The sequence below is a fragment of the Pimephales promelas genome, chromosome 25, assembly GCF_988280905.1.
Source record: "Pimephales promelas chromosome 25, fPimPro1.hap1.1, whole genome shotgun sequence".
In the NCBI taxonomy this organism is placed as follows: Eukaryota; Metazoa; Chordata; class Actinopteri; order Cypriniformes; family Leuciscidae; genus Pimephales; species Pimephales promelas.
Genome location: NC_142793.1, coordinates 15,971,302 through 15,997,063, shown reverse-complemented (window position 1 = coordinate 15,997,063; position 25,762 = coordinate 15,971,302). Strand labels below are relative to the sequence as shown.

At 38.7% G+C, this 25,762-nt stretch overlaps 1 protein-coding gene and 1 long non-coding RNA gene across 10 annotated transcripts; one reads left to right on the top strand and one right to left on the bottom strand.

The window, feature by feature from the left end:
• Nucleotides 1-5,689: 5,689 nt before the first annotated feature.
• Nucleotides 5,690-16,781, bottom strand: LOC148965066 (uncharacterized). Its single transcript, XR_016150645.1, has 3 exons — nt 16,643-16,781; nt 6,971-7,064; nt 5,690-6,842 (listed from the first exon to the last, which is right to left on the bottom strand). It is a non-coding gene; the product is annotated as an uncharacterized LOC148965066 (long non-coding RNA).
• On the top strand, nt 16,646-25,481 carry exoc3l1 (exocyst complex component 3 like 1). Of its 9 annotated transcripts, none has more exons than XM_089127523.1 (14): nt 16,646-16,784; nt 16,902-17,005; nt 18,686-18,846; nt 18,950-19,169; nt 20,337-20,749; nt 20,892-21,181; nt 21,262-21,379; nt 21,488-21,613; nt 23,004-23,104; nt 23,188-23,304; nt 23,452-23,722; nt 23,818-23,973; nt 24,628-24,761; nt 24,855-25,481. In XM_089127523.1, the coding sequence occupies exons 2-14, from the start codon at nt 16,966-16,968 to the stop codon at nt 25,039-25,041; spliced, it is 2,334 nt and encodes a 777-aa protein (XP_088983649.1). In that variant the 5' UTR covers nt 16,646-16,784; nt 16,902-16,965; the 3' UTR covers nt 25,042-25,481. The 9 variants fall into 9 exon arrangements, with proteins under 9 accessions (XP_088983649.1, XP_039503889.2, XP_088983650.1 ...); XM_039647955.2 differs by having other exon boundaries at nt 18,671-18,846; XM_089127524.1 differs by having other exon boundaries at nt 16,647-16,784; nt 16,905-17,005.
• Nucleotides 25,482-25,762: the final 281 nt, after the last annotated feature.

Below are 25,762 nucleotides of genomic sequence, written 5' to 3'. Positions count from 1 at the left end.
CCACCTCAATTTTATCAAGCAAAACAAGTGCTGTGGTAAAAAGTGGAAGCGCTGCTGTTAATGGAGAGACAGAAAGCTCTCAGATTTCATTAAAATATCTTCATTTGGTCTTAAAGTCTAACAAGTTTGGAACGACATGAGGGTGAGTAAATAATGACTGAATGAATCTTTAGGTGAACTAACCATTTAAAATATACCAAAATAAAGACGATTTCAGATCTCATGAGCAATAAGATTGTCGTCTGAGCATATTCAGAGGCAGTGTTGTCAGTCTCCCTGAGTTCTGCTCATTAATTCCACAACAATCGACACATTTCTGGAAAGCTTCCTTGAGAAATGAAACAGTATTTAATTCACAGCAATTGAAATGAGAGACTCAGACACCCAGAACCTTCACCCTCGTCTCTCCATGACAAACTAAGACGATAACTATCGCTGTTAATTACCAACAAGGGTTATTTGAAGGGGGACTTTGAAGATGCTGTATTCTTCTCCCTTTCAGCTCCTCATATTGGAAATAATGAGAGTGAATGGCATGGGCAGTGGAGGGGTCTTGCCAGTTTTAATTTGAAAACCTCTCCAAGTCATTGTATCTATTAAGACCTTATACTGGCAGTGGCAAACAAGCTGAACTTAAAGTGCAACTTCACACTTCTCCCTGGCTTCTTTCGGCATGCAAGAAAGGAATCTCAAATAAGCTGAGCCTGCTTGCAATTCTCTGCCTTAATTAAGACACTTGTGGCTGACTATAGGGCTTTCTTTCCCATAGTGCTGCTCACGAGTGTGTGTGTAAAACGACCATGAAAGGAGAGAGGAGCGACAGAAGAAGTGTTTGGAGAGAAAAACAGAGATTAATTAATGGACAACTTCACTTGAATAAGATGGGGTTCGGGGGTGTATGCGGGGGGATCCGCTATCCATTAAGCGTCGCTCCAGATGGGACAGAAAAGAATTCCTTAAGAAACGTCTCTTTTGCCGTTTTATGCGTTACTTTGAGATTTACTTTCGTCAACAACACAAAAACAATTCTGTCAAAATTCAGTCAGTGTTTCTCTCAGTTAGACAACTTAAACAGGTTCCCATATGAAAGGTAACAGCTCGCTCTACATAAATCCCATTCCCAGGGGCCTACTGATTTTATGAATACATTTACTTCTTATTCTTTCTCTCTCCCTTTAATGTTGTCCTTGATCTAAGCTTATAGTTTCTCTCGACTGGGAAGACACATGGGGTCAAGGCCGGCAACAAAAGCCACGAAAAGCTGTTCTCTCATATTTCTTTGAGATTGTTTCTAATCTTCTGCATCAACCCTGAGTGACTCAGTGATAAGTCAGATTATAAACAGTGGCTTTAAAGCAGAGAGATCCTGTGATCTTAAGGGGATTTGGCCACTGCTTGGGGTGTCCAGGTTCATGATGTCACTCCTCAGGCTGTCAGTCATTGTACACAGTGGCCTTCGGTGTCATTTAGCGATGAACTATGATGGAAATGCTTTAACGAGGAGATTTTTCATTAAGGTGTGAGTGTGTGTGTCCAATTAAAGCAATACACCACTTAAAGGGATAGTTCACTTTGAAATTAATTTTTGATATGTTTTAGCTTATCTCAAGGGCATCCAAGATGTAGGTGTCTTTGTTTCCACAGTATTTTCAATTTTGATATTTTTAGGTCAAACCGTTCTTGTCTGTCAGTCATATAATGAAGGTCTATGGGGTCTTCCTCATAGATCATGCACAGAGAAGTCCAAATTAAACATGATTTAATGACTCATAAATGTAAATACACATTGATGGCCTAAGACACGAAACGAGCGGTTTGTGTGAGAAAATGATCAGCATTTATATCGTTTTCACCTCTTGTAATCACAGTCACATCCATTATACTCTGAGGGCGAGGGCTTCTCTCTGCGCTCTATAACTTTTTTCTGGTTCACTTTCTTAATTTATTTCACTTTGACAAAAATCTGCCAAATGTCTACTTTAAAACAAGACCAATTTTACGTCTATTTTCCAAAGCATTGTTGAATTACAACCATTTAAGTTTAATCAAAAAAAAAAAAAAGAGGGGGGTGACAGTTAACAAGTTAAAAAAGGTCCTGAACTACTGCTTTTGGTCTCTCAAACGCTAAGATTTCATTCAATATGCGATTAAGCCAAAAAAGCTCAGTTAAATCCAGAAAGCATTGAAGGCGCCAAGTCTGAATGGCAACAATATTTTCTGATTTCAAAGAGGTGTCATTCTGTTCTTAGTCAAAAAAATTGTGAATTGCTTCATCTCTGATCTCTTTTGTTAAATCAATCAGTTTAGGGTCCAAAACTACTATTATGCAAGCGTTGTTCTTTTTACATAAGATCTGTTGTGATTTCTTTGTCTAACTCTTTGGCATGACATGACTCAATCCCTTTCTTGTGATCTGTAAAAGCACGTTTGTCGGCATCCGCATTGTCTTGTTGGCTTAACAGCCTTTGACGTTGATGGTAATAGTTAACATGTCTTTAAAGTAGTTAAAGATCTGGTACCAAAGCCCAGCATGTTCCACTTTCAGCCTATCCTCATTAACAAAAGAAGAACAATCCACAGGAAGGAGACAAGACAGTCAGACAGATTTCAACAAACAATCACTCACTGTACAGCTACTATGAGCTATGAATTGATCTTCATTCACTATCAGATTCCCAACGGAAGCTTAATGGTTGGCAACCAATGTCTTCAAGAAATGATGCACGTTTAGATATTTTGTTCATTAAAGAAATGTAGTTTTCGCTACGTGGTTTAACAGGCCGTACCTGCACTGGTGAAAATAAGAAGTTTGCTTTTCGGTAGGCAGGGTCTGTTGCACCCCGTTCTTTGTGCGTGTGCAGGGAGGGTGGACCCAGTGGGCTTTGATTCTCAAACAGACTCCCTTTCAGACGCTTCCCCGAGCCTGGCTCTGAGCTCCTCTGCTCACATCCTCGGAAAATTCGGGAGGAGAAAAAGTTTATGGAAGCGAGCAGTAGTTTATTCACCAGGCCGCCAAGGCCTTTCAGAGCCTTGAGAGTGAGAGTCTATAAGGAGGCAATCAAGCATGTGCTGGGAATAAGCTCGGTTGCCTTCCTACCTGTGACGGCCCCCCTCAAGTGCGGCTAAGAGACTCAATGAATGGGGGGAAGAACAATAAGCGAGAGGAACAAACAATTCAGAGAAGTCTATCATTCTGTATGCTGTTATCTTAGGCACTGAATAAAAGCAGACTCTCCCCCTTTCGGCCCAACAGTCAGCACTATTTTCAGGGACCAGTAGCACTCCTCAGGTCCCTTTCAGAGGCTCTCAACAGGTTCATAAGGGCAAGAAGTGCAGTATATTAAAAAAAGAGAGAGGTAGTAACTTCACTTGACTGAAGTCACAGAGAATCTGAAGTGAGCTGGTGAAATAAAGCCAGTGCCAAAGGGTTTTCCACAGCTCATTAACCAAACAAGCAGAAATATGCTCACTAATTTTAAATATTTATATATTTTAGAATTTTATGTAAAAAAAAAAACCTGCAGTTAAATTGTTGTTCATTTTAAAAATAATTCACTCAAACATGAATTCTGTCATCATTTACTCACACTTTCATAGGTGAAACACAACAAGAGATATTCATATAATAAAAGTAGAAGGGGACTGGGGCTGTCAAGCTCCAAAAAGGAGAAAAAGCATCATAAAAGTGGTCCATATATCCTGTGTGCTATATTCAAAGTCCTCTGAAGCCATATGTGTGATGTAAAGATTCAATTGTGCTTTGTATAGAAAAGAGCAGCTTAGAGGTTCTTCTTTCTTAAGAAGCTTGATGACACAAATTTCATATTCGGATGAACCAAGTAAACTTATTTTATTTTAAACTTAAATTTCTGTCAATTTTAAGGCTTTTTCTTTTTGAGTAAGGCTAAAAGAATCACATCTCAATCATTCCCAATTACATCCTCGTTTCTCTCCTTTTTTTAAAACAAAAACCCTTATGCCTAAGTAATGCTGTCCAAGACCGTAAGCTCTTGTGTAAAGTCGTAAAGCAAGGCTTCCTGGCCACCAGTGCTTTTCCTCACAGATGCACTGGCCCCTGCCTGTGGGAAAAGGGAAACCATGACTTATCTGAACATATGGTTTCCCAATTCAAGTCAAAATGTCTGAGCCCTGTTGCATCTGGTGCCATTTTAGTTGGTTAAAAATGCCACACAGGACTGTGACGAAAGGAGAAGAAATGGAGGAAAATACAGTTATTACACACCCATGGGCTCATTTTTTCAGCTCATTAGCCACTGGCCTCCGTGACCAATTAGGCTTTGTCACCATTGCCGGGGTCATTATGCTCACATCTTCTTGCATGCTCATTCAGCTGTCTTTAGGGAGAAAATAAAAGACAGAGAAAGAGAGCTCATTGATAGAGGCAGGAAAAGGCAAACCCTTATAAATTGATTGAAAATTAAAGAGAAAGTCACAATGAGATCATTTCGCTGCTGACGCTTGTGTCTTCATGAGCAGGAATGTGTGGGATTTAAGGATGATGCCTTAATGACCCCTAACTGATGCCCGATCTTTATACATATAAAAAACTTTTACCCGACACACTTGAGCTTGCTTCGCAAATGTGTCATCATTTTTAAGCTTGTTTCGCTAACCCAACAAAGTGGCTGTAATTATAATAAAACAACAAACGTCTCACCTGAAGTCATAAGTTAATCTCTGCTTAAAAACTCAGCAAGCGACCGAAGGCCAAGTCAGTTGAGAGTTCGGTAAATGCACTGCCTCCCCTGTGCAGGTCAGTTACTGGCCAGTATGTGTAAATGGGGTCCATGGGGAGAGGGTAGAGCCGATGTCAATCACAAAGTTAGGACACACAAAAGACCATAATTGGCGTGGGTCCACCTCATCCTTGCATCCGAGAGCAGTGTTGGCCCCGTGGGGCCTCGTGAACCCCCCACCACCCCCAGACTGACCACAGTCCATTTATCAGAGATGGGGGGGGGGGGGGGGTCTACACACTCCCCTGCATAAGCATTGTACACACTCTCACACAAACTCATGTGAGCGACCCAAACAAATATGCTGCGGGGACCGTGGCAGACACACCATGTTACAACAAATTTACAACGGGCGCACCATGAAAATGTCTGGGTCAATATGATGACTAATGGTGTAACTGTGTGGATGACGGACGAGTGTGAAATAACTAGATTACATGTTTAGCTTAAGTGATCGGAGAATCATCAAGACATGACAGATCATTTACTTGCAAAAATAAATTAAAACATCAGGGTAGATAGATAGAGCTAGATAGATAGATAGATATATAGATTAGATAATAGATGGATATAGATAGATGGATAGATAATAGAGATGATAGATAGATTTAGATTATTGATGGATAGATAGATAGATAGATAGATAGATAGATAGATAGATAGATAGATGGATAGATAGATAGATAGATAGATAGATAGATAGATAGATAGATAGATAGATAGATAGATAGATAGATAGATAGATAGATAGATGGATAGATGATAGATAGATGGATAGATGATAGATAGATAGCTAGATAGATAGATAGATAGATAGATAGATAGATAGATAGATGATAGATAGATGGATAGATGATAGATAGATAGATAGATAGATAGATAGATAGATAGATAGATAGATAGATAGATAGATAGATAGATAGATAGATAGATAGATAGATAGATAGATAGATAGATAGATAGATAGATGGTTTATTTTCCATTTCGGTGATTTTCCATTTCTGTCAGATGTCGTTCCCAGCAGGCCGTGTGTTCGCTCTCTCTTGAAATGAATGGGAAACCAGGCTGCTAAGAGCACGCTGAACAGGAGGCTAATTCCTTGTGTTTAATACAAAAGGACCAATTATATGCTAATCAGCACATCTCAACACTGCGTCAGCTTTCCATCCTTCACCGGCAACACAAGATAACAGTTAGTCATGCTTCTTTTAGGGCATTTCCTCCAACTGGGTTCAGCTGTTAAAGATCATTATAAGCTGAAATCTGCTATAGAGGTGGAAAATTAATTTATCGTGAATGGTGAAAATTAGCAATAGCCTTTATTAATTACTCTTATTGCCACTTTATGCTATCTTTAGACATATATATGAATTTTAAATCTCTATGTCATTGCATTAAATGAATTTTTAGAAGCTTTTTTTTGATAAAACAATAAATTAAAAAAAAAGTATTTTGGATTAAATTAAGCTTTATATTAGTGTATATGTCACATATACTTTAAACAAAAAATTCTTTCACTTTTCACAAATGTCAATCAACCCAGTCAAAACCAACATCAGCACCAGAAAAGCATCAACATCCTAGGAAGTGAGCTGACCACGTCTCGGCTAATTATTAGCAGTCTTTTGTCTTTTGGCAAAATCAAACAGCATGCCTTACACTCTTTCATCAGCCTGATTCAGTCGGCCCAATTGTTTTAATATGAACTTCCTCAAGTGTTTTCATTTAGTGTAGACTAGCCCCCTGCTATCCAAGCAGCCTCACCCCCTCAGAATATCTCCACCCCCAAAGACCCGAAGAGTCTTTCTTAATCAAATGTACATTTACTAGTCGCTTGACTTGAGACATCTGCCCCAAGCAACCAGTCAATATTGTGGCCCCAGTTCAAAGCAGTCAGTTCATTAGCTGTGTCAGCTTTACAACCAGAAGGTAATGGGTTTGAAAGTGAGCAACGACAATGCGCCGCAATGCAGGCCTCATTTAATAGTGATTTATCACCAGCCAAAAGCCCTGTTTAACCTTTGGCCAGTGCAGACCTCCCTTCCTCTCTCAAAGGATCCATTGTCAGCTCCCCAGGGTATCTTACTGTGTGAATAAGGAAAAGATGATCTAGTTAAAGTCATTATATCACTACTAGCCATATCATCAGAAGTAGAGCAGAACACTTCACTGGCAAACAGAGTGAGCAGATTCAGCTGTCACTGTTTACTCACCTTCGTGTTGTTAAAAATGTATGACTTTTTTTGTACTCCACAGTGAAAAGCAATGGGGTCCAAAGTCATTCTTTAGATTATCTTCTTTCGTTTTCTGCAGAGGAAAGAAAGTCATACAGGTTTGAAGCGACATATCTCTCAAGACATTGTTGGGTGAACTATACCTTTAAGAGATCATAACATCATGTTCAGCCATTTTGACACTCAGCAAATATTAGCTAAGATTAAGTTGGAAATGTAGATTCTTGTGATGCTGAAAAATGCCTCAAAAGTTTGGAAAGTACAAAAATGTCTACTGCCTAAGTAAAACGACTATTAAAGTTGGTTTTGGGGGGGTATTATGGCATTCAGAAGCATCAGGTTGAGCATGTGCTGTTATTTTCTAATGCACTTAGGTCCTGTTAAGTAGCGGAATGACAGGAGGACAATACGGATGCGTGGTCCATATGGACGGCATAGGTCTTTGACGGCACCCTCTGCACTTTATTAACCACATGTCTTACCAGCACTTAGTAAACTGTTTTGTTAACAAAGCTCTGGCAGGAAGAATAAAAAAAGGGGGTCGGCGTTGAAAATGTGAACAGTTGGTGCGATGTAAAAGACAGTGTTTTCTGCGGAGAGCCTGATGGTCCCCCTCCCCATCTGCCTCACCTCCCTCCCTGCCTTCAGTCTACGCCACTCCGCCCCGTCCTTACAAGGCATGGCTTAGTCACACCAGCTGCCTGGACCATTCTTCACTGGTTGAGCTGCCCCCTGTCACGACCAGAAGCCCGAGGCTTCCATCCCTGTACGGCTAAAGAGAAAGATCCTGACGGGTTAACTGGGCCAAAATCCTGGGGGATCTTGAGATGAAGCGATCAAAACAATGCAGATATTTAGACTAGAAAACACAGTGAGCAGTTCGGATTAGTTAGGAAGACTAGTTATAGAGCTATTTAACTTGGTGTCATTTGGAGAAATATTATGGGGGAAAATTAGACATTACTATGCTTTAAAGAAATGCACCAACAATTGTACATTTATTATGTACAAAACACTTTCATTTTAGAACAATTTAGCCATTAAAGTATTTATTATGTATTTTCTTTTTTTTTTTTCTTTTTTGTATATAGAATTAAAGGGTTAGTTCACCCAAAAATGAAAATTAAGTCATTAATTTCTCACCCCCATGCTGTACCAACCCCGTAAGACCTTCGTTCATCTTCGTAACACAAATGAAGATATTTTTGATTAAATTTAAGAGGTGGATCACTGCTACATTGGTACAGTATATATGGGGGTGAGTAATTAATGACTTAATTTTCATTTTTGGGTGAACTATCCCTTTAATATTATGTTATATTAAATTATGTTAAACACAACTTAAAAATAAATACTAGCTATTATTTCAAGACATATTTTTAATATATATATATATATATATATATATATATATATATATATATATATATATATATATATACATACATGATATATAAATATATTAATATAATGTTATATTTATACAATGCACTTCCTAATATATAATATTATAATATAAACATTTAAATATGAATAAATTCAAAATAAAAAACATATCTTTGCATATATAAATACATCTTTAATATTTCAGCTTTTCAAATAAAATATACAAGTTATTAACATGATATAAAATATTTAATGCATATTTTGTTATATATTTTTTCTTTTTTCTGCCATTCTTCTGCTTCAATGGTGAACATTATATATTATATTATATTAATATAATATAATGTAATATTTATACAATGCACTAAATATTATATAAACGTTTAAATATGAATAAATACAAAATTAATGCAATACATATGTATAAATACAATTATAATATTTAAATAAATTATGTTATTTAAAATATTTTTTACATTTTTTTTACATTGCTGTATATCAACTTAATTTTTTTGAATCTTGTATAATTTATGAAATCTGTTTAATATAATTTAAGTTGAAATTACTTAAACATCCAAGTTGATTGTACTAAATTTAAGTCAGCAACTTTTTTTTTACAGTGTGATTTTCTTTTTTTCTTCTGCTTCTGTGGTAATAAACATTATGTATAATATATGAAATTATATTATTCAAAATATTTTAAAAATACATATCTAAAATGAACCAGACTGTATAGATTAAATTGATGCAATCGAAATTCCAGTACAGATGTTCAGTCAGCTGTTCAAGAAAACCAACCAACCAAACCAGAAAGAAAGAAAAAACACAATGCAGGCAAAATGAGCTCCATTTAGAGACTTACAATAATCCTTTCTACCCTGAAAGAATTTGTTACATTTCAATTTTCTTTGAAGTAGTTTTCGGCACATTTGATGGCGAGCTTCGAAAGCACAGCATTATCGGTGCAAGAATGGGGCTTTTCAAGGTGTTTATAAATTTCAAAGATCTCTCTCTTGTCGAGCACAGATTGTGTGGTCTGATTGGGTCACTCCCTCAAGAGTCACTTGAAAAATCCACAGTATTTGGTCTAACTCCCGATACTATGTGCGAGCCATGCTAAGACTTCAAGGCATTTGCTTTGTCGTGGAATCTGCTTAGGTTTAGTAAGCATCAAGAAGTCCTCGCGCACACGTACGCACCCTTTCCACAAAAACGTTCCCCAGTGGTGAAATTGAAGAACGGGCGACCCATCCGCTAAGCAAACAGAATGAACTAATGGATCAGGCATCTTCCCCTCCCATTCCAATTATCCAGAGCCATGTTAAGAATATGGCCGCATCGGTAAATGCTGCTGATGCTAATACAGATAATCCCTTACACATATCACATTCAGACCGGTCACTTAGCCACCGAGCCACCCAAGCAGTCAGAGTGCAGGAGTTGAGACCGCCAACAGAGAGAAAGTGCATCCTTCAGGTTTGAACAAGCTAATGAGGAATATGTAAATGCTGTGGGGGCTTATGAGATTACCACTTGTTTGATAGTTATTACAGGTGTTAGTAAACCAGTTAATGCTGGTCCATTCAAACCCTGATTGATCCCTCAATACAGGCGTTTGTGGCCATGTTTGCACTGAATTGTGCTGTGGTGGGTCCACACTGTGTACTTTTCATGTCTTTTTCTGGTCTCTAGTAGCATGATAACATCCCTGGAAATATTCACTAAGATGAGTTCAATTGCATAGATTTGATGCTTTTTCCTCTAGATGCAATACCTCGATTCGAGCGGTTCTTCTGTGAAAGTATCTTTCTTATATTTCCTTGCTTTGGATTTGGAAGGCGCTTGCAAGTTAAAGAAGTCATTAAGCTTAGCCAGACACTACAAAAGAAAGATTTTGCAATGGCAAACAAGAGTGTCAAATCAAACAGAGATTTGCCAAAGAGGCTTTGGCGAGTTGGTGAGATCCATACCAATTTGGAGATTTCAATGCTCTCTTTCTAACTCCTGGGAAAATCACTGGACTTGTTGGAAGAGGACAAAAGTGTTAAAGAGAACAACTCGAGAACATTATGTGAGATTCAGAAAAACATTCCACAAATTGGAATGCTGAAACTTGCCGTTGATGTGCAACAACGTGAAACTCACTATAGTTTTAGAGTAAATTGTATCTAGAACTGAAACCAAACTAAAGCTTCATATACATTGTTAATACACCATTTTTTATTTCTCTAATCCTCCTCAACAGTCAGATATTCCTGTCTGGATCAACAGTTGTCAGGACCATGTGAGCCAATCAATGTAAGACAATAAAACCACATGTACTGCAGGAACTCAAGTAAAATCACCTTGCTCACTGTAACTTCCTTCGCCTGGACAGAACAATAGTCCAACATTTGGGTCATGGGTTGGAAAGTTCAAATTACTGAGCAGATCACTGACAAGCAAATCTTTCTTCAAGAGTGCTCACTCTTAATTGAACAATAATAGTTACAGTTGTAGAATATTTTTCTACAATAGACAATATTTTTCACCAAAGGGTTAAACAAAGCATTGATAAAATTTACTAGACCTTTTAGCCTTATTTACATTAGTCTACCAGTCAACAAAAACTTTTTATGTTGCAGATAATAATAATAATAATATACATATATTTTAAGTATGAATTAGAACTATTATAGACTAGTCACATTATCACTTTTACATACATATTTGACATAAACACTTCTCCTTACACACACTTGCCTGGTTTAGCCCACTATCTTTATGGGGACTCTCCACAGACGTAATGGTTTTTATACTGTACAAACTGTATTCTCTCCCCTTACACTAACCCAACCCCTAAACCTACCCATCACAGAAAACTTTCTGCATTTGTACCCTTTCAAAAAACATCACTGATTATGATTTATAATCGTATTTCCTAATGGGGACCAGGAGTCCCCATGGGTCTGTGTGCATTCAGGTTGAAGTCCCCACCGGGATAAAAAACAAAACAAAACCAAAAAAAAACCAAGCACGCACAGACACACATTATATATATATATTTCATAGTCCATGATTTAGCCTAGTCCATATCCATAATAAATCATTTACATGTCAGTAGGCCTGTCAAAGACAGCAACTATATCAGCTGTGAGAGATAATAAAGTATTTATTATTCAGAACCGTGTGATCGTAATTGGTGTGGAAATACATTGCAAATTCATGGGAAACCATATTTAAATAGTCTTAGATAGCTTTAGAATTATCAATTCAAAACACTTGCTCTGCAGGATCTGCGCTGACATCGCCCTCTGCTGGTGGCCTAACAAAATACAATTGTGTTTGTAACAAGCGCAAGGTTTCAAATCAGCCCAAAATAAGGATATTGAAGTGTATTCCCGTTTTAAGACTTAATGGGGATTGTTTCATATTTTAAGGTATATTTGAAAAAAATAAAATAAAATGGTTTGTAATTGTTTATTCTTAATGTCAAACGACTTCAAAGAGTTCAATACATTACACTTGTAGCCTAAGTTTTTAAATTGTAAGTTTTATTTAGAAAAAAATTGGTTCAAGCTAAATCATCAATTAAAATAGTTTTTAATTGTTTATTTTTATGTTTAAATTAGTTAAAATATTTTAGAGAGTTCAATAAATTACAATACACACACACACACACGCACACACTGTTGTTTGCTGTATGTGTGTGTGTGTGTGTGTGTGTGTCCTCCTCAAACAAGTCCAGTGATAATATCGTTTTTCATTCAAATAAATAAAACAAATAAATCTTTTGTTCATGTTGTAATCCTGATTAAATTTATTTTTTTGTGTGCGGGAAGGAAAAGGCGTCTTTAAAAATACTGAAATAAACCTGAATAGCCTAAAGATTACATCACTACAAACCTGGCATAGGCTAGCATATATTATTTAAAACCGTTCTACCTTTTATAATCTCGGACATTCTCATTTAGCCTACCCACATAAATATTAAGATTTAAACTGCGTGAAGGCGCTATATGGAGTCTGCTTTGTAAAGAAATTGTCTCTCTTGCGCTACCAAAACAAAGCTGTTCCCTTGAGAAAATAGCTAAACACCATGTAATTTTAGCTCTATTGCACCGTTTTAAAATTGATTGTGTTCCGCGACCTTAGGCGAATTAACGCTATGCATTTAAACGTTTTTAACGGTAGCCTATGTCGGCTTCTAGTGTTCCCCTTGTTCCAAATGTGGCCAACAACACAAGCCCGGTCATTGTGACATGGCGCTATTCCTCCCTCAAAAAGACCAAGAACGATGGGAATTCAAGAAACGAGCTTTATTTTGGAGGTGCCACCTATTTGCGGCTCATAAAAACAATATTTAGGTTGTGCTTGAGCGTTACCTCGCTGAATAGGCTCTATTCATGTGGGGTTAAGAGTGTAGCGTGGGTCCTGTGAGGAGGTAGCGTGGGTCCCTGTGTTTCGGGGAGGAGCTGTCAGGGTTTCGGAGGACCCGGAGAATAGGGACCCGCCAGAGTCTCTTGCTTGGGTTCGAACTGCGGTGATTTAACTGCATAATCGGATTGAAAGTGAGCCGCGGAATTTATGTCAGTTCACATTTCATCAAACGGCGAGTGTGAATTGAAGTCGACAGAACAGAGGGTTAATCCAGAACTAAAGCCAAAATAATTAGGGGCCCCCATCTAATCTCCTGCTCATTCTAACACCCTTGAATGACATTAAAATATGGCAACGCTTGCTGTTGGCAGTCAAATGTGTTCCCCAACTTTAAATGGGCCAATCAAAGCCTGGACTTTGAAAGCTGAGGTTTGTTCACAGAAGCCATCATAGCTTTGGGTGTCAACCACAGCAGTGAATAATTCAGACAAGCTTATTATGTCATGTTAAACATTTAATTTTTTATAAACTCGTTCCTTAAAGTACATAAATGCTATTATGGGCCACAAAAATGGGGTAAGTTGTCACATTGTAACCTGCCTGCTTAAAAAGTAAAATATGAAAATCGTGGATTTAGCGTGGATCGTGGATAATTAATAAATTGATTATAACTTTTATAACATTTTAAACACGTGACAGCTGAATTTTTGTTTGGAGGACACAATTCACAAAACAAGAAAAAGAGAAACAAAATCTTGTATTCATATGGTAGAAGTTTTGTTGGCTTCTAATAAAGATTTTTTTTTCTCTTAAAGTTTTATCTCTTCCTTTTAGTTGAATGTTTCACTAAACATTAAAACTTAATAAAGTATTCTAAGAGGAATATTAACTTAGTTTGTGATACATTTTTAAGAATCCATTTGTTGTTCATGCTTAATCCAAAGTCTACTGGATAGATTGAGACTTTCTTTTGTTTGCCAAATCGTAAAGGTGCAGTTCATGGTTTTTCCTCTTTGTCGCCATCTCTGTTCGAAATCTGCAATACGCTGATTTCACGCAGCCGCCATTTTTAAATCGAAAGCGAGGCTCCGGTGGGAAGAACCCCGGAAGACTAGGGTGACCATATTTTGATTACCAAAAACCAGGACACTCGGCCCGGCAAACAGATGGGCCTACTCAAATGATACTCGAAGTTTACTCAAAGATACCTTATTAATTTCAATAGATTTAAAGTAGGTTATGCCTCTTCTGTATGGATAGAAAATGGTTATATTGTTATATGAAAACAGGACATGTCCTGGGAAAACAGGACAGTTGGTCACCCTAAGATAGACAGCAATGCCTTGGACTACCAACCTGAAGCTGGTGCCGCGATTTATTGGATGTTAATATCCAATATATATATATATATATATATATAGTTAATTCCTGCTTCTTTTTTACGTTCTGAATTACTGTATATACTGTATATACAAATATTTTATTTATAAATGAATTAGTCTAAAGTATGAAAGAAATGTATGTACATTTTTAGAATAACTAATTTCTACATTAAACAACATGCCATCACATTCACAACTCTCCTATGATTAAAGGCGACACTTCTAGTTTTCTTCCCACCGGAGCCATTTCAAAATGGCAGCTGCATAAAATCAGCGTATTGCAGTTATTCACGGAATTATCAACTTTACGTGGGTTGTGCCTCGACTACATTTAATGCCCTTCAGATATTATCCTTGTTTTCACATGGGTTGCGGCCTCCTTTTTTCTGTAGCCACTCCAAAGTCCAAACGAAGTCTTTTGCGTTTACGGCGGGTGAATATCCAGTCGTCACTTTGTCGTTTGAACCTTTCTGAATCCGCCATCAAATTGATAAGTTTAATTATATCAAGAGCTGTGAGAAAAGGCTACAAATCTCCACCTCCAACATCCTCACACACAATATAGCCAACTAGCTGAGATGTACATGCTCAAAAATTTTTGGATAATTTTTAACCCAAAAAAGTTACGGAATGCAGAATATTCTCAAATGCTCCCCAAAATTTGCTTCCCAAAAACTAACCTCATGCTTTGACAAAATCCTAACCATTGCCATTCGTCACCACCCCAACACTGACCACATCACAGATTTTGCTATGCTGGAATGTAAGTCATTTGCTTCAAAGCAGTGGATGTGCGTCGAACATTGTTAATTGTTCTTGACATTTTTTTCAATTGCCCTTAGGCCACAATTTACGAATAAAATCCCTTGTTTTCATGCAGCTTCAAGCCTCGCTATATTTTGATTAGATCGAACAACTCAACCTTACACTAATAAAAAGAAAAATAAGACTGAAATTAAGACATTTGTCTGTCCATCTCTGGGAAAGACGAGGAGAAGCAGGAAGTCAGCCCAGGTCAGGAATGTCAGACAGGAAGTCCTCCTTGTGTTTAGATGACTACTTCTGAAATAGACTTCCTATTCCCTGCGATTGGTAGGGTGGTGTTTTTATTTTAAGATGGTGATAGGGGAGGGTGACCACAAAACGCACAGCTTCGTTGCCCTTAGCTGATAATACATTGGTAAATAAAGGGGGTGGCAAAGTAGGTAAACTGCCAGAGGGGACCCTTCTGTATAACTAATACAGTATATTTGCTCTGTAGTTATAAGGGATGCATCTCCAACCTTCTACGAGAAGCTACATTCAGTCCAAATTAGCCTCAGCGGAAAAGCTCTGTTAGTCTGTCTCGGTCCTTTGGTTATTGATGCAAAGACAACAAAGTCTAGTCACATCTATTTTTAGCACATACTGCTGCTAAGGAAGAACGATAAAAGATGTAGCCTTGTAATCTCACAATACAAGGCTTGCAAAATATCAAAAAGCAAAGAACATTATGAATCGGCTAGATCCAAAAAGTACTGTATAGTCAGTCATTATAGCTAAATAAAGAGAAGCAGGGTGATTAATGCTTGTATATCTCTGAAAGGATTTATTTAGCAGTAATGATCAGCTATGCTTATTGACTGCTTATTATAATGGCAGCAAACCAAACAAATGAATAGAAATGGACATTAAAATGGGGTTAAAAGAGAAGGAGTGAAAAGCTGGTAGACATTAGAGGAATAGTTCACTTAAAAATGAAAATTCAGGCATTTACTCACCCTCAAGTTGTTTCAAACCTGTATGAATTTCTTTCTTCCGCTGAACATAAAGGAAGAATGTTGGTAACCAAACAGTTGAAGTACCCCATTGACTAAAATACCCCATTGAAAAAAAATAAATAAAAATACTATGGGAGTCAACGGTTTTCAGCAGAAGAAAGAAATTCATACAGGTTTGAAACAGAGTAGATGATGACAGAATTTTCATTTTTAAGTGAATAATTCTTTTAAACTATAGTTGTGTAGGAAACAGTTTACCTTGGACTACAGTCAATTTACAATTTAAGCATGCAAAGAGCCACAATTAACCAGTTAAAATAAAGCATTCCGGAGAGCTGAGTAATTATAGTCTATTTTGAATAAACTTACATCAAAATCCATTTCAACACATCTTCATCAACAGTTGTGTGTACTAATACTTAAGTATACTTCGTGTGGGTTTGTGTTTGGTAGAGCCTGAGAGAGATGTAAACACAGTCAGCGGGTAAGTCACAGGCCACGACACTTAACAAAATAAACAAATTCATTAAGGGGCCTCTGAACTTAGATTCCTCTCATGTTTGCTTTACAACCAGCAGCTGTGAGCGATCACAAGACACTGGTAAGAACTTTAAGGAACAATGCAAATGATCGCCAATGATGATGTCAAACCACATACAACCTTTGTTCGATTATCCCAAGCACTTCCTCTGAAACATATTGGATTATAACTACCTCAGACACAGAGAGGCACTGTTGCACATGAAGGCCACCCCCACACTCACCATCTGGATCATTTAGAGGGCGGAGTGCCCGCTTTCCCTCTGTCCCTCATGCGCTCTCTCCCTTCCTCCCTTCCCTTCCTGCCGGCCTCTGAGCAGAGGATGTGTCTGGGAGTGTGAGAGAGCAAGGCTGGCGGTGAAGTGGGTATGTACCCTCTCTCTTCTTCCCCCTTGTTACTCTCTGCGTCTCTGCTGATTGCTCTCTTCTTCCTCCCTGTTACTCTCTGCGTCTCTGCTGATTGCTCTATCTGGCGACACTAAGCAGGCCCTCTGGGCAGGGCAGTCTCTTAGTGGCAGAACGGTGGACGGTGGAACAACAAGTCTAAATGTCAGACGGAGACACGAATGGTCGAGACAATCATGAAGGTACACATCCTTTCTGTTTGTTTGCAATGATGATATGCAAGTCATACTGTTGCATTAGTAGAGAGATCTAGAGTGTATATCTATATAAAAGAGCATAAAATTCAATATAACTAGCATATGTGTCTGCCAGGGGAATTATTTTGGGTTCCACCCACCCCCATAATGTCCAGCCATAATAGTCTGCTTGACTTTTTGCCATATATATATATATGGGTCACATGGATGCATTTCAGCACCACAGTAAATTAATAACAAGACCCATTCATAATGCACAATGTACTTAACATACATGAAATCTAACATTGTGCCGTGCAAAAATGCTAATAAACACAAGAGTTTATATCCAAATAAAACACAATAGCAAATATGTGTTCTCCATAATTAGTTTTAGTAGTAATGTATAAAACATTCAGTACATACCTACAACATCCTCCGAGGTCTTTAAGTGATTGTATATGATTCTTGTACAAGTCATGAATCATCAACGCATTCTCACCCCAAGGCGTCACCTTTGACCATGCTTCAATATTTGACGTTTTAGGCGCCCTTTAGCGTCACTTACATGACGCGATCCTACGGCGTCATCTAACTGACGCTAAAGGAAAGCGTCAGTTAGAGGACGCGGTTAGGTTTAGGTGTGGGGTGGGGGTAGGGTACACGCGATCCTAGGGCGTCATCTAACTGATGCTAAAGGGCGCCTAAAGCGTCAGATATTGAAGCATGTCCAAATGCTTCCCAAGGCGTCAGTTAAGTGACGCCTTGGGGGTGAGAATGGGCTGGAATCATTGTGGTTTTGGCCAAATTCCTGGTGAAGTAATACGTTATCCACAATTCTGAAGAAAGGGACACAAATTAGAGTAGTCCGTGTAACCATAGTAATGTGAATGACAGCACCTCAACACAGCTTAATGATGTAATTAAATCATGGCTGAATAGATTACATAATTTTAAGTGCTTTATGGGTTATTCATTTTGTTATTACAAAGTCTTACAAATGTATCTTTATTTCTAATTTTCAAATGCCTTTTTGCTCCAAATTAAACTTTAAATCAAACTGTCATGTTGTGAATAAAAGATACGTTACCTGCCTAAAGCCCAGAGAAAAAGTGTATGGTCAGTTGTACATAGACCACAGCTGTAAGCTGGCAAGTACTTGAACTGGTCACTGAATTATGAACCTCTGTTTTGCATGATTCTGCCATTTATCATGGAGAGGGGACAAACATGCAGTTTCTGAACTGAAACTGTTTTAGTAATAGTCTTCTTACATACTTTCCCGTGGGTGTTTCAGCTCTTGAGCACTCACAGGATTGAGGCTTACAAAATGGAAATTGCTGCGTCAAGAGCTGAGTCATTCTTAGGAGAAGAGATCAATTCATCTGAAGAAGTTTCAAAGTTTGCCCAAAAGTCTCTTTTAGATAGCATTATGCTGGCTTAAATGACCTGTCTCATGAACATATAGAGACGGTTTAAGTATTTCACTCTGCAAATCAAACAAGGCTTTCAAAAAATAAGTATGCATTCTCTTACACAATCAGCAATAACTTCAAAACATTGAAGCTGAACAACTGTACAATTCACATTGGATTTTGTCTGCGGTGGGCATAGTTATTTCGGTTCTGTATCACATGAGCTAAGTATTTTTTTCCCCATTTTGACTGAAAGATGCCCTTGTCCCAGTTGAGGTGTGGCCAGAGCTGGAGAGAGCCGAGTGTTTGGCTCGGGGCGCTGCGCTGAAATGGGCGTCAGGTGTCTTTTGTCGTCCAGAGCATCTGGAGAGACTTGGACAATACAGGAAAAGAGAGAGTCAACGAACTGCGTCGATTCATTCAAGGTTAAAGGTAAGTGGTGATATTTTTAATTAGAAAGATAAAAAACAGATCTAAATCTAAATGATCTAAAAACAACTGCAAGAAAAGTAATCTGCTCATTTGCATTTTTAAGTCAGTTGTACAGTCCTACCTGGAAGGTGTTGACTGGGGCCTCGGTCAATTGCGAGAAGCACGAGCTGAGCTCAGAGAAGTGTCTCATGACATGCACAAGGTCAACTTGGAGTCCAGGAAAAATTCTGAAGTAGTAACTACACTGGAGACACTTCGGGATGTTTCTGTCAATCACCGCCAGCTCTTTGCTGCAGTTAGCAACCTTCCACGTCTCTATAAAGGTTAGTGATTCCCTGCCCTTTTCAGTGAACTGCATGTCCTTAATTATTTTGCATGCCATCTATGGATATTTTGGTTAAGTATTGAATGTCAGAGCAAGGGTGTCCGATCCTGGTCTAGGAGATTCTACAACATAACTGCCAGGAAGTTTCCAGGAATCCTGAAGGTCTTGATTACCTTAATTGTGGTTGGAGCTAAACTCTTCAAGACAGTGGGCCTCCAGGAGTAGGATTGGACAACTTGCCTAGAAGTCAAATATTCTCAAATACATAAAATATGTGAAAGCAAGCAATTCTAGCCAAGCAAATTTGCTTTTATTCGTCACTGAAGGACAGACTGAATTGCAGACACTATAGTGGGTATACTGTAAAATGTCTTGGTCTCCAGTTTTTAGGTCCACTACTGTTAAGGCAGAGCAAAAATCTTGCAGAGCAAGAAAGTCACTATTAAAGTTGACAAGTCTATAGCAATCTAAATAATAACACAGCTCTATCACCCACTTAAGTACTGAGGTTTGTTAATGCCAAAAGCCGCGTTTCCACCGCAGGAACTTTCCCCAGGTACTAGGAACTTTGGGGTGGTACTTGGTGTGTTTACACTGCAGGAACCAGGGTCTAAATGAAGTTCCGGGTAAAAATTTCCCCCCCCCAGAAAGTCCCTGCTGGCGAGGTAGTACTTTTTCAGAGTTCAGGAACTTTCGGGGTGGGACTTGTGCACTGAACAGTCTGATTGGTTCTTACCACGCTATTCTTTCTGCCCGATGGCGCGTTCGTCCTATTCATATCACGGTCAATGTCCGCTGGTAACAAACATCAACTTTTAAATCTAGCATTACGAGCTTTCTGAATACGCTTTGGGTGCTCGTCTCTTTTCTGCTGTTTTGTTAATTACCTCGTTAGTAAACCAATCGCACACAAAAAAGCAGCAAAGCTTGAATCTCCTCCATACAAAACAAAAAAAAATGCGCAGGCTAGGAAGAGCAGTCGCACGCAGTTCAACGTCATCTTCCCGCCCCGGTACGTTAGTATGTGGTGTAAACTCAGTAAGCAAGCGGTCTGGGTGAAAAAAAATTCCTGTGAAAAAAGTTCCTGGGACAAATAGTTCCTGGTAATTGCGGTGGAAACGCGGCTAAAGTAATACAAGATTTGTTGTCTCCTCTTTCATGTCAGTGCGGAGTATGGTGCTAGAGACAGAGAGGCTAGTGGAGTCTCGGAGACTATTGGAAGCTCATGCTCGGCTAATGGAACTAGAGCGCTGGCAGGATGAGGTACTGCGGCAGCTACAGGGACCCAGGGGATCTTCTGGAACAGCATTAACATCTGAGGAAGAGGAGTTGGTGCGGAACTATTTCTCAGGTGTTGGATGCCTGGTGGATGCCCTTGCCAAGGAGCTCTGGGCAGTAGTGGGGAGTGGGTTGACGCTTTCTCATCAGAACCCCACACCTTTTGTGTCAGCTGTACGGATAGTGGAGCGTGAAGAAGCACTAGATCAGATCTTTCTGGAAGAGCGGAGGTCAGCATTGGGACACAACACACCAATGCCCCCTGGGAGGCCACGTTGTTGGAGGGACCGCTTCTTCAAGGTTTGATGATAAGCACTAAGTTTCCTATTGGTAGAAGTAATGGAATGGGTTGTTTGTATGATGGCGCGACTAAATTTAAAATGTAAAAAAGGCTTGTGATTTGCATTTACTTAATATGCACATGTTCAAACTATTTGGTTAGGTGATAGAGGAGGCAGTGTCAGCACGTTTCCGTAGCGTGTCCTACTTGCACACTCAAGGACCAGGGCTTGCAAGTCACTTGTCTGCTCTACAGCACTGCATCATGGGAGATCTTTCAACAGTGCGGCATTTTCTGGAACAGTGTGTTCCAACTCACTATCATTTAACAAGAGCTTACCTGCGCTCCTGCCACCAGTTCTTGCAGACCCATCTTGGACTGGTTAGTGGATGGGAGCTAGAGGGTGGGGAAATCTTTGCTGTTCTTAACTGGGTTCTGCACATATACAACAGGTAGGTAAAGCTTTCGATTCTATGTGAATTTGGTCCTTTTGTAACCGAAATGTTGTACACATCAGAATGTGTTCTTTAAGCTCAGAGATGATGGGTGAGCCAGCCCTTGTAGCTGAGCTAGACATTGAGGATATGGGACCTCTCATATCTCAGGAAGGTCTTGAGCAGCTGCAGAACAAATATGTCCAAAAAGTTCGGGTAAGAGCCAGGGTGGGGTTTTAGTCTCTAAACTTTTATCATTTACCTTGTCCTGTCTGGATTAACAGGCCACATGTTCTTGAGAAGTTTTACTGTGATTGTTTGCAGAAAAGTGTCTCAGAGTGGATGCAAAAGGCTCTAGAGGTAGAGCTGACAGACTGGCAGAGAGATCAGGAACCAGATATTGACCATGAGGGCTGCTATCACACCAGCCTTCCAACCATCATCGCTCAGGTACTTCAGCCAGGGGCGGACTGCCCATCTGGAGCACCGGGACTTTTCCCGGTGTGCTGCTGGCCAATGTGGGCCAGCCCGGTACAAATATCTAGTATCAAAAATATATATAAAACAATGACGGAAATCATAATATTACATTTCTTTTCTACGCAAATGGATAAGGGAATCGATCGCGCGGCCGACAAGGAGTGCGTTTCGTGTGAATGAATGTCACTGTAGTAGTGCAGCTGTGCATAAAGCCCATTCAACAGGTTCTGAACATGGTTCTGAAGGCGAAAGTTAGCTCCCCCTGACTAGCGTTGTGTTATTTAAAATAAATGTTTAAATAGCATATAGCTTTGTATTGTGTTATATTTTTATGCTATTAGTGGTGTTAAAAATATTCTGCACATTAATGAGCCAATTTGTTATGATGTGGGATGTGTTGGTACGGAGGCCGAGAAAGCTCAACGCGTTGCAACTGAATGAAAACGCATGTAAATAGAATAAACACCCGCAAATTAAGAAAACATCTTCATCAGTTTCACAACACACGTGTGCACCAAATACTCACAACACCACCCAAATACAGAAACCCGCAAATAACACAGACCACAATGGAAATCTTTTCAGGGGAACCAAATAAGTGACTAACCCTTACAGCTTAAAATTCTACTTTATGTATTTATTTATTTTTGCAAAACGTACAGAGATTACATTTTTGTGACATACAACTTGTATAAAATATTCAAAATGTATTAACAATATGTTCAATGTCATCAGAATACAAATGAGAAAAGAACAATGAGCTGAAAACTTAACTAAATAAATAAAGATAGAGAAGAACATGAAGGAAAGATATTTATCTTCAATAATTTTTCATAAAGAAAAGTTTCATAAGATATATTAGGTAATGTAGGGTCCAAAGTTTTAAAGTTGAGACACACATGTACACATATTTTAGCGCTTCGTCACTTTGGCCTATTTGGTTTACCTGGAAACATTTCCGTTGTGGTCTGTGTTATTTGCAGTGCATTTCTGTATTTGGAGCACACATGTGTGGTGAAACTGATGATGATGTTTTTTTTTTAATTTGCAGGTGTTTTTTTTGTATTTGCTTCAGTTGCAGCACGTTGAACTTTCTCGGCCACCGAACGGTGGGCTGCTGTGGGCCAGAAAGTCCAGGGCCACTTTTTGGTCCCAATCCGCCCAATGGCTAGATCTACAGAAGCAATGTTGCCATCCAAAGTTGTGAATTTAACTTCTGCTCTAAATGTACGCGCAACTTCGTTCTTTTGCAATATATCAAAATGTGCATAAAACAGGTGGATGGAAACTTAGCCAATGAGAAAGATTTGATCCGATATCAGCACTGATGTATGAACTGCTCTGATGTCTGGGTTATTAGATGCTTGAAGAAAATGCACGGGTGGCATTAATGATAAGTGAAGCTCTGCGGGACCAGACAATCCAAATGGGTCTTTATGAGATGGAGAATCTCCTCAGCCGGTGTGTATGTTTAGCAATACTGGTATCCTAATTCTAACTGATAATTCATATTTTTGTACTTTCTTCTCACTCTATTGTAACAGATTTCGAGATGCAATCATAGACTTTGGGAAGGAGCATCGCAGGGATCAAACCGTAAACAGTAACAAGTTCTACCTCCATTATCTACTGGCCTGCATCAGCAACTGCATCATCCTCAAGTGAGATGATGTACAAGTATCTTTTTACAGTATGTCTGTATTTGTGTGATGTTTGTTTGAAAATGTGTGTGTTTCAAATAGTTTTTCTGTGTGTTAGAGGTGCTTATAAACAGTATATTTAAACATTTTATTTAAATGTACATCTAGAACCTCCACAGAAAGTCTGCAGCAGCAGTTGTGCTCCTTCCCTTCAAACCGGTATTCTCGCATTTCACTTGGACCTCTGGCTGCCCTGGACCGTGCTGTGAGAAAGGCATGTCGCTTAGTCATGGACCATCTCTTGTTTGAGCTGCAACCTCATCTACAAGAGCTCCTGTCTCGTGCCTGGCTGGACCACGGAGATGTAACCTCAAATATGTGTGGGGTTCTAGAACGTCACTGTGAACTCTACAACAGAGTGCGGCAACCTTGTCGCCAGGTTAGTGTTTATACAAATTACATAGACCAGACCACACAATAAAATCAGTGTATATTTTTACCAACTAACATTTTGTGGTCATTCATCATCTACAGAGGCTAAAGGAGGAATGTCAATGGCTAACTGTTGTTGAGTATGTCCGAGCACTGATGCAGAAGAGACTAGTCTGCAAAAATAATGATGAGCGAAGTCAATTGGCCCAGCGAATGTCACAGGATGCTCAGCAGCTGAGGGACCACCTTCAAAGCATGGTGAAAGCCCATTTACATTTATTTTTGTACTTTAGGAGCATTTAGAAGTCTGCAATGGTTTTAAACTCAACCTTGTAGTTAGGAGTGTATGACCTGATCTGGCCCAAGCCAACAAGTATTGGCAAATTTGGCCGAACCTGACCCAAATTAGCTTATTTTCAGATAAGAATATAATATGAGAACATGCAATGATAGGGCTGGTCACATTTATGCAATCTGACACCACAAATAGGCAAATAAGAATGTTAACCCGGGGTTTAGGAATGTAGGCCTACAGTGTGAAGTTTCAGTTCATGAATACCCATGAATCTGTTTACCTGGGGTCCAGAATGGTTCAGGGATAACTATTTTAAAGTGTGAATATATCTCCTGTTTATATTTCTTAGCAAGTAGACCCAGGCACACAGGTTCAGCTTTGACTCAAAGATTACAAAAAGTCACATTATTTAAAACAACCCATTAATTGCAAACCCGAGTCTGACACAAACCTAAGTCATTCATGTGAAACTGACCTGAACTCGACAATTCATTGGATCTCATCAGGCTCTGGTCAGGTAGCAGACCTCTAGGAAAAATACAAAAATGTGTTATGTCTGTGGAAATGATATTGACTTTGACTATTTCACTGCTGTAATGCTGTTTTTATATTTAAAGGAGATTGATGGGACAATAGGCGAGGTGAATCCCACAGCTTTGATACTTACACTGGCTGACATAATCAATGTGAAAGACCCAGGCATGCTAATACTGGAGATTTCTGGACTGGTAGCCAAGTACCCTGATATTAAGTGAGATTTCAAACCAAGCATACCCTTAATATTCTAAAATCAATACTAATATAGAGATTATATGAACTTACAAAGTGTGTCTTTTCACTTCAGTGAGGAGCATGTCTCCGCCCTGTTGGATGTTAGAGGGGATGTGCCCAAAGATGTGCGGAAGTCAATACTAGATTTTCTGGAGCAGAGCACCCCACCTTTACCACCAGGATACCGCTCTATATTCACAGAAATCCTTGTGCCCTCATCCAGCATGCATTTTTGTCTGCCTACTGCAAAGTGTACTTGAGAAGCACTCAGATAAACTACCTATCCAGCCTAGCGAATGGGAAATTAATTTTTAATTAACCAATATTCAAAAAGACTTGTCTATTCGTTTTCTGCTTTGTCTTGTCTGAACAATCCCCTTTTATATTAGTAAATCATAATGTGCCCACAAATATTTACATTTATGATCTCACCGTGACCGAATGCTTACTTACAAAAAAGTGCAAAAACAAAATGAAACATGTATGGTAGATACAAGAGAAAGCACCATACAATCTGGCTCATTGCATTTTTAATTATTTGGGGGTGATCATTTTTTTTAATGTAATTTTATAAAAATGTTAACATTACCAAACATAGCGTTCCGAAAGATATTAAATCAGTTACTTTAAAACTTGTATATTGTGTTCACTATGTATATTGTGGTTGACTGTCAATAAAGTAATGCATTTTAAAACAACATTTATTTAAAATTGTTTCAAGATCATTACGCTAACAGCCAACAATGTAAGCAATGGCACATGATGAATATAGTGTACCATTAACAATCTGATAACACTGTACCATGACACATTATTTAGTTATGACATTATTTCAGCCATATTAGTATTTGTAGATATTATTGGACCTGTGGATACGTTTTCATTTATAGGATACTGCTTTGAGACATGAGCATAAACAGGCTACTGAGAAATAAAAGAGAAATAATAATTATTATAATAATAAAAACATGTATCAAGGGA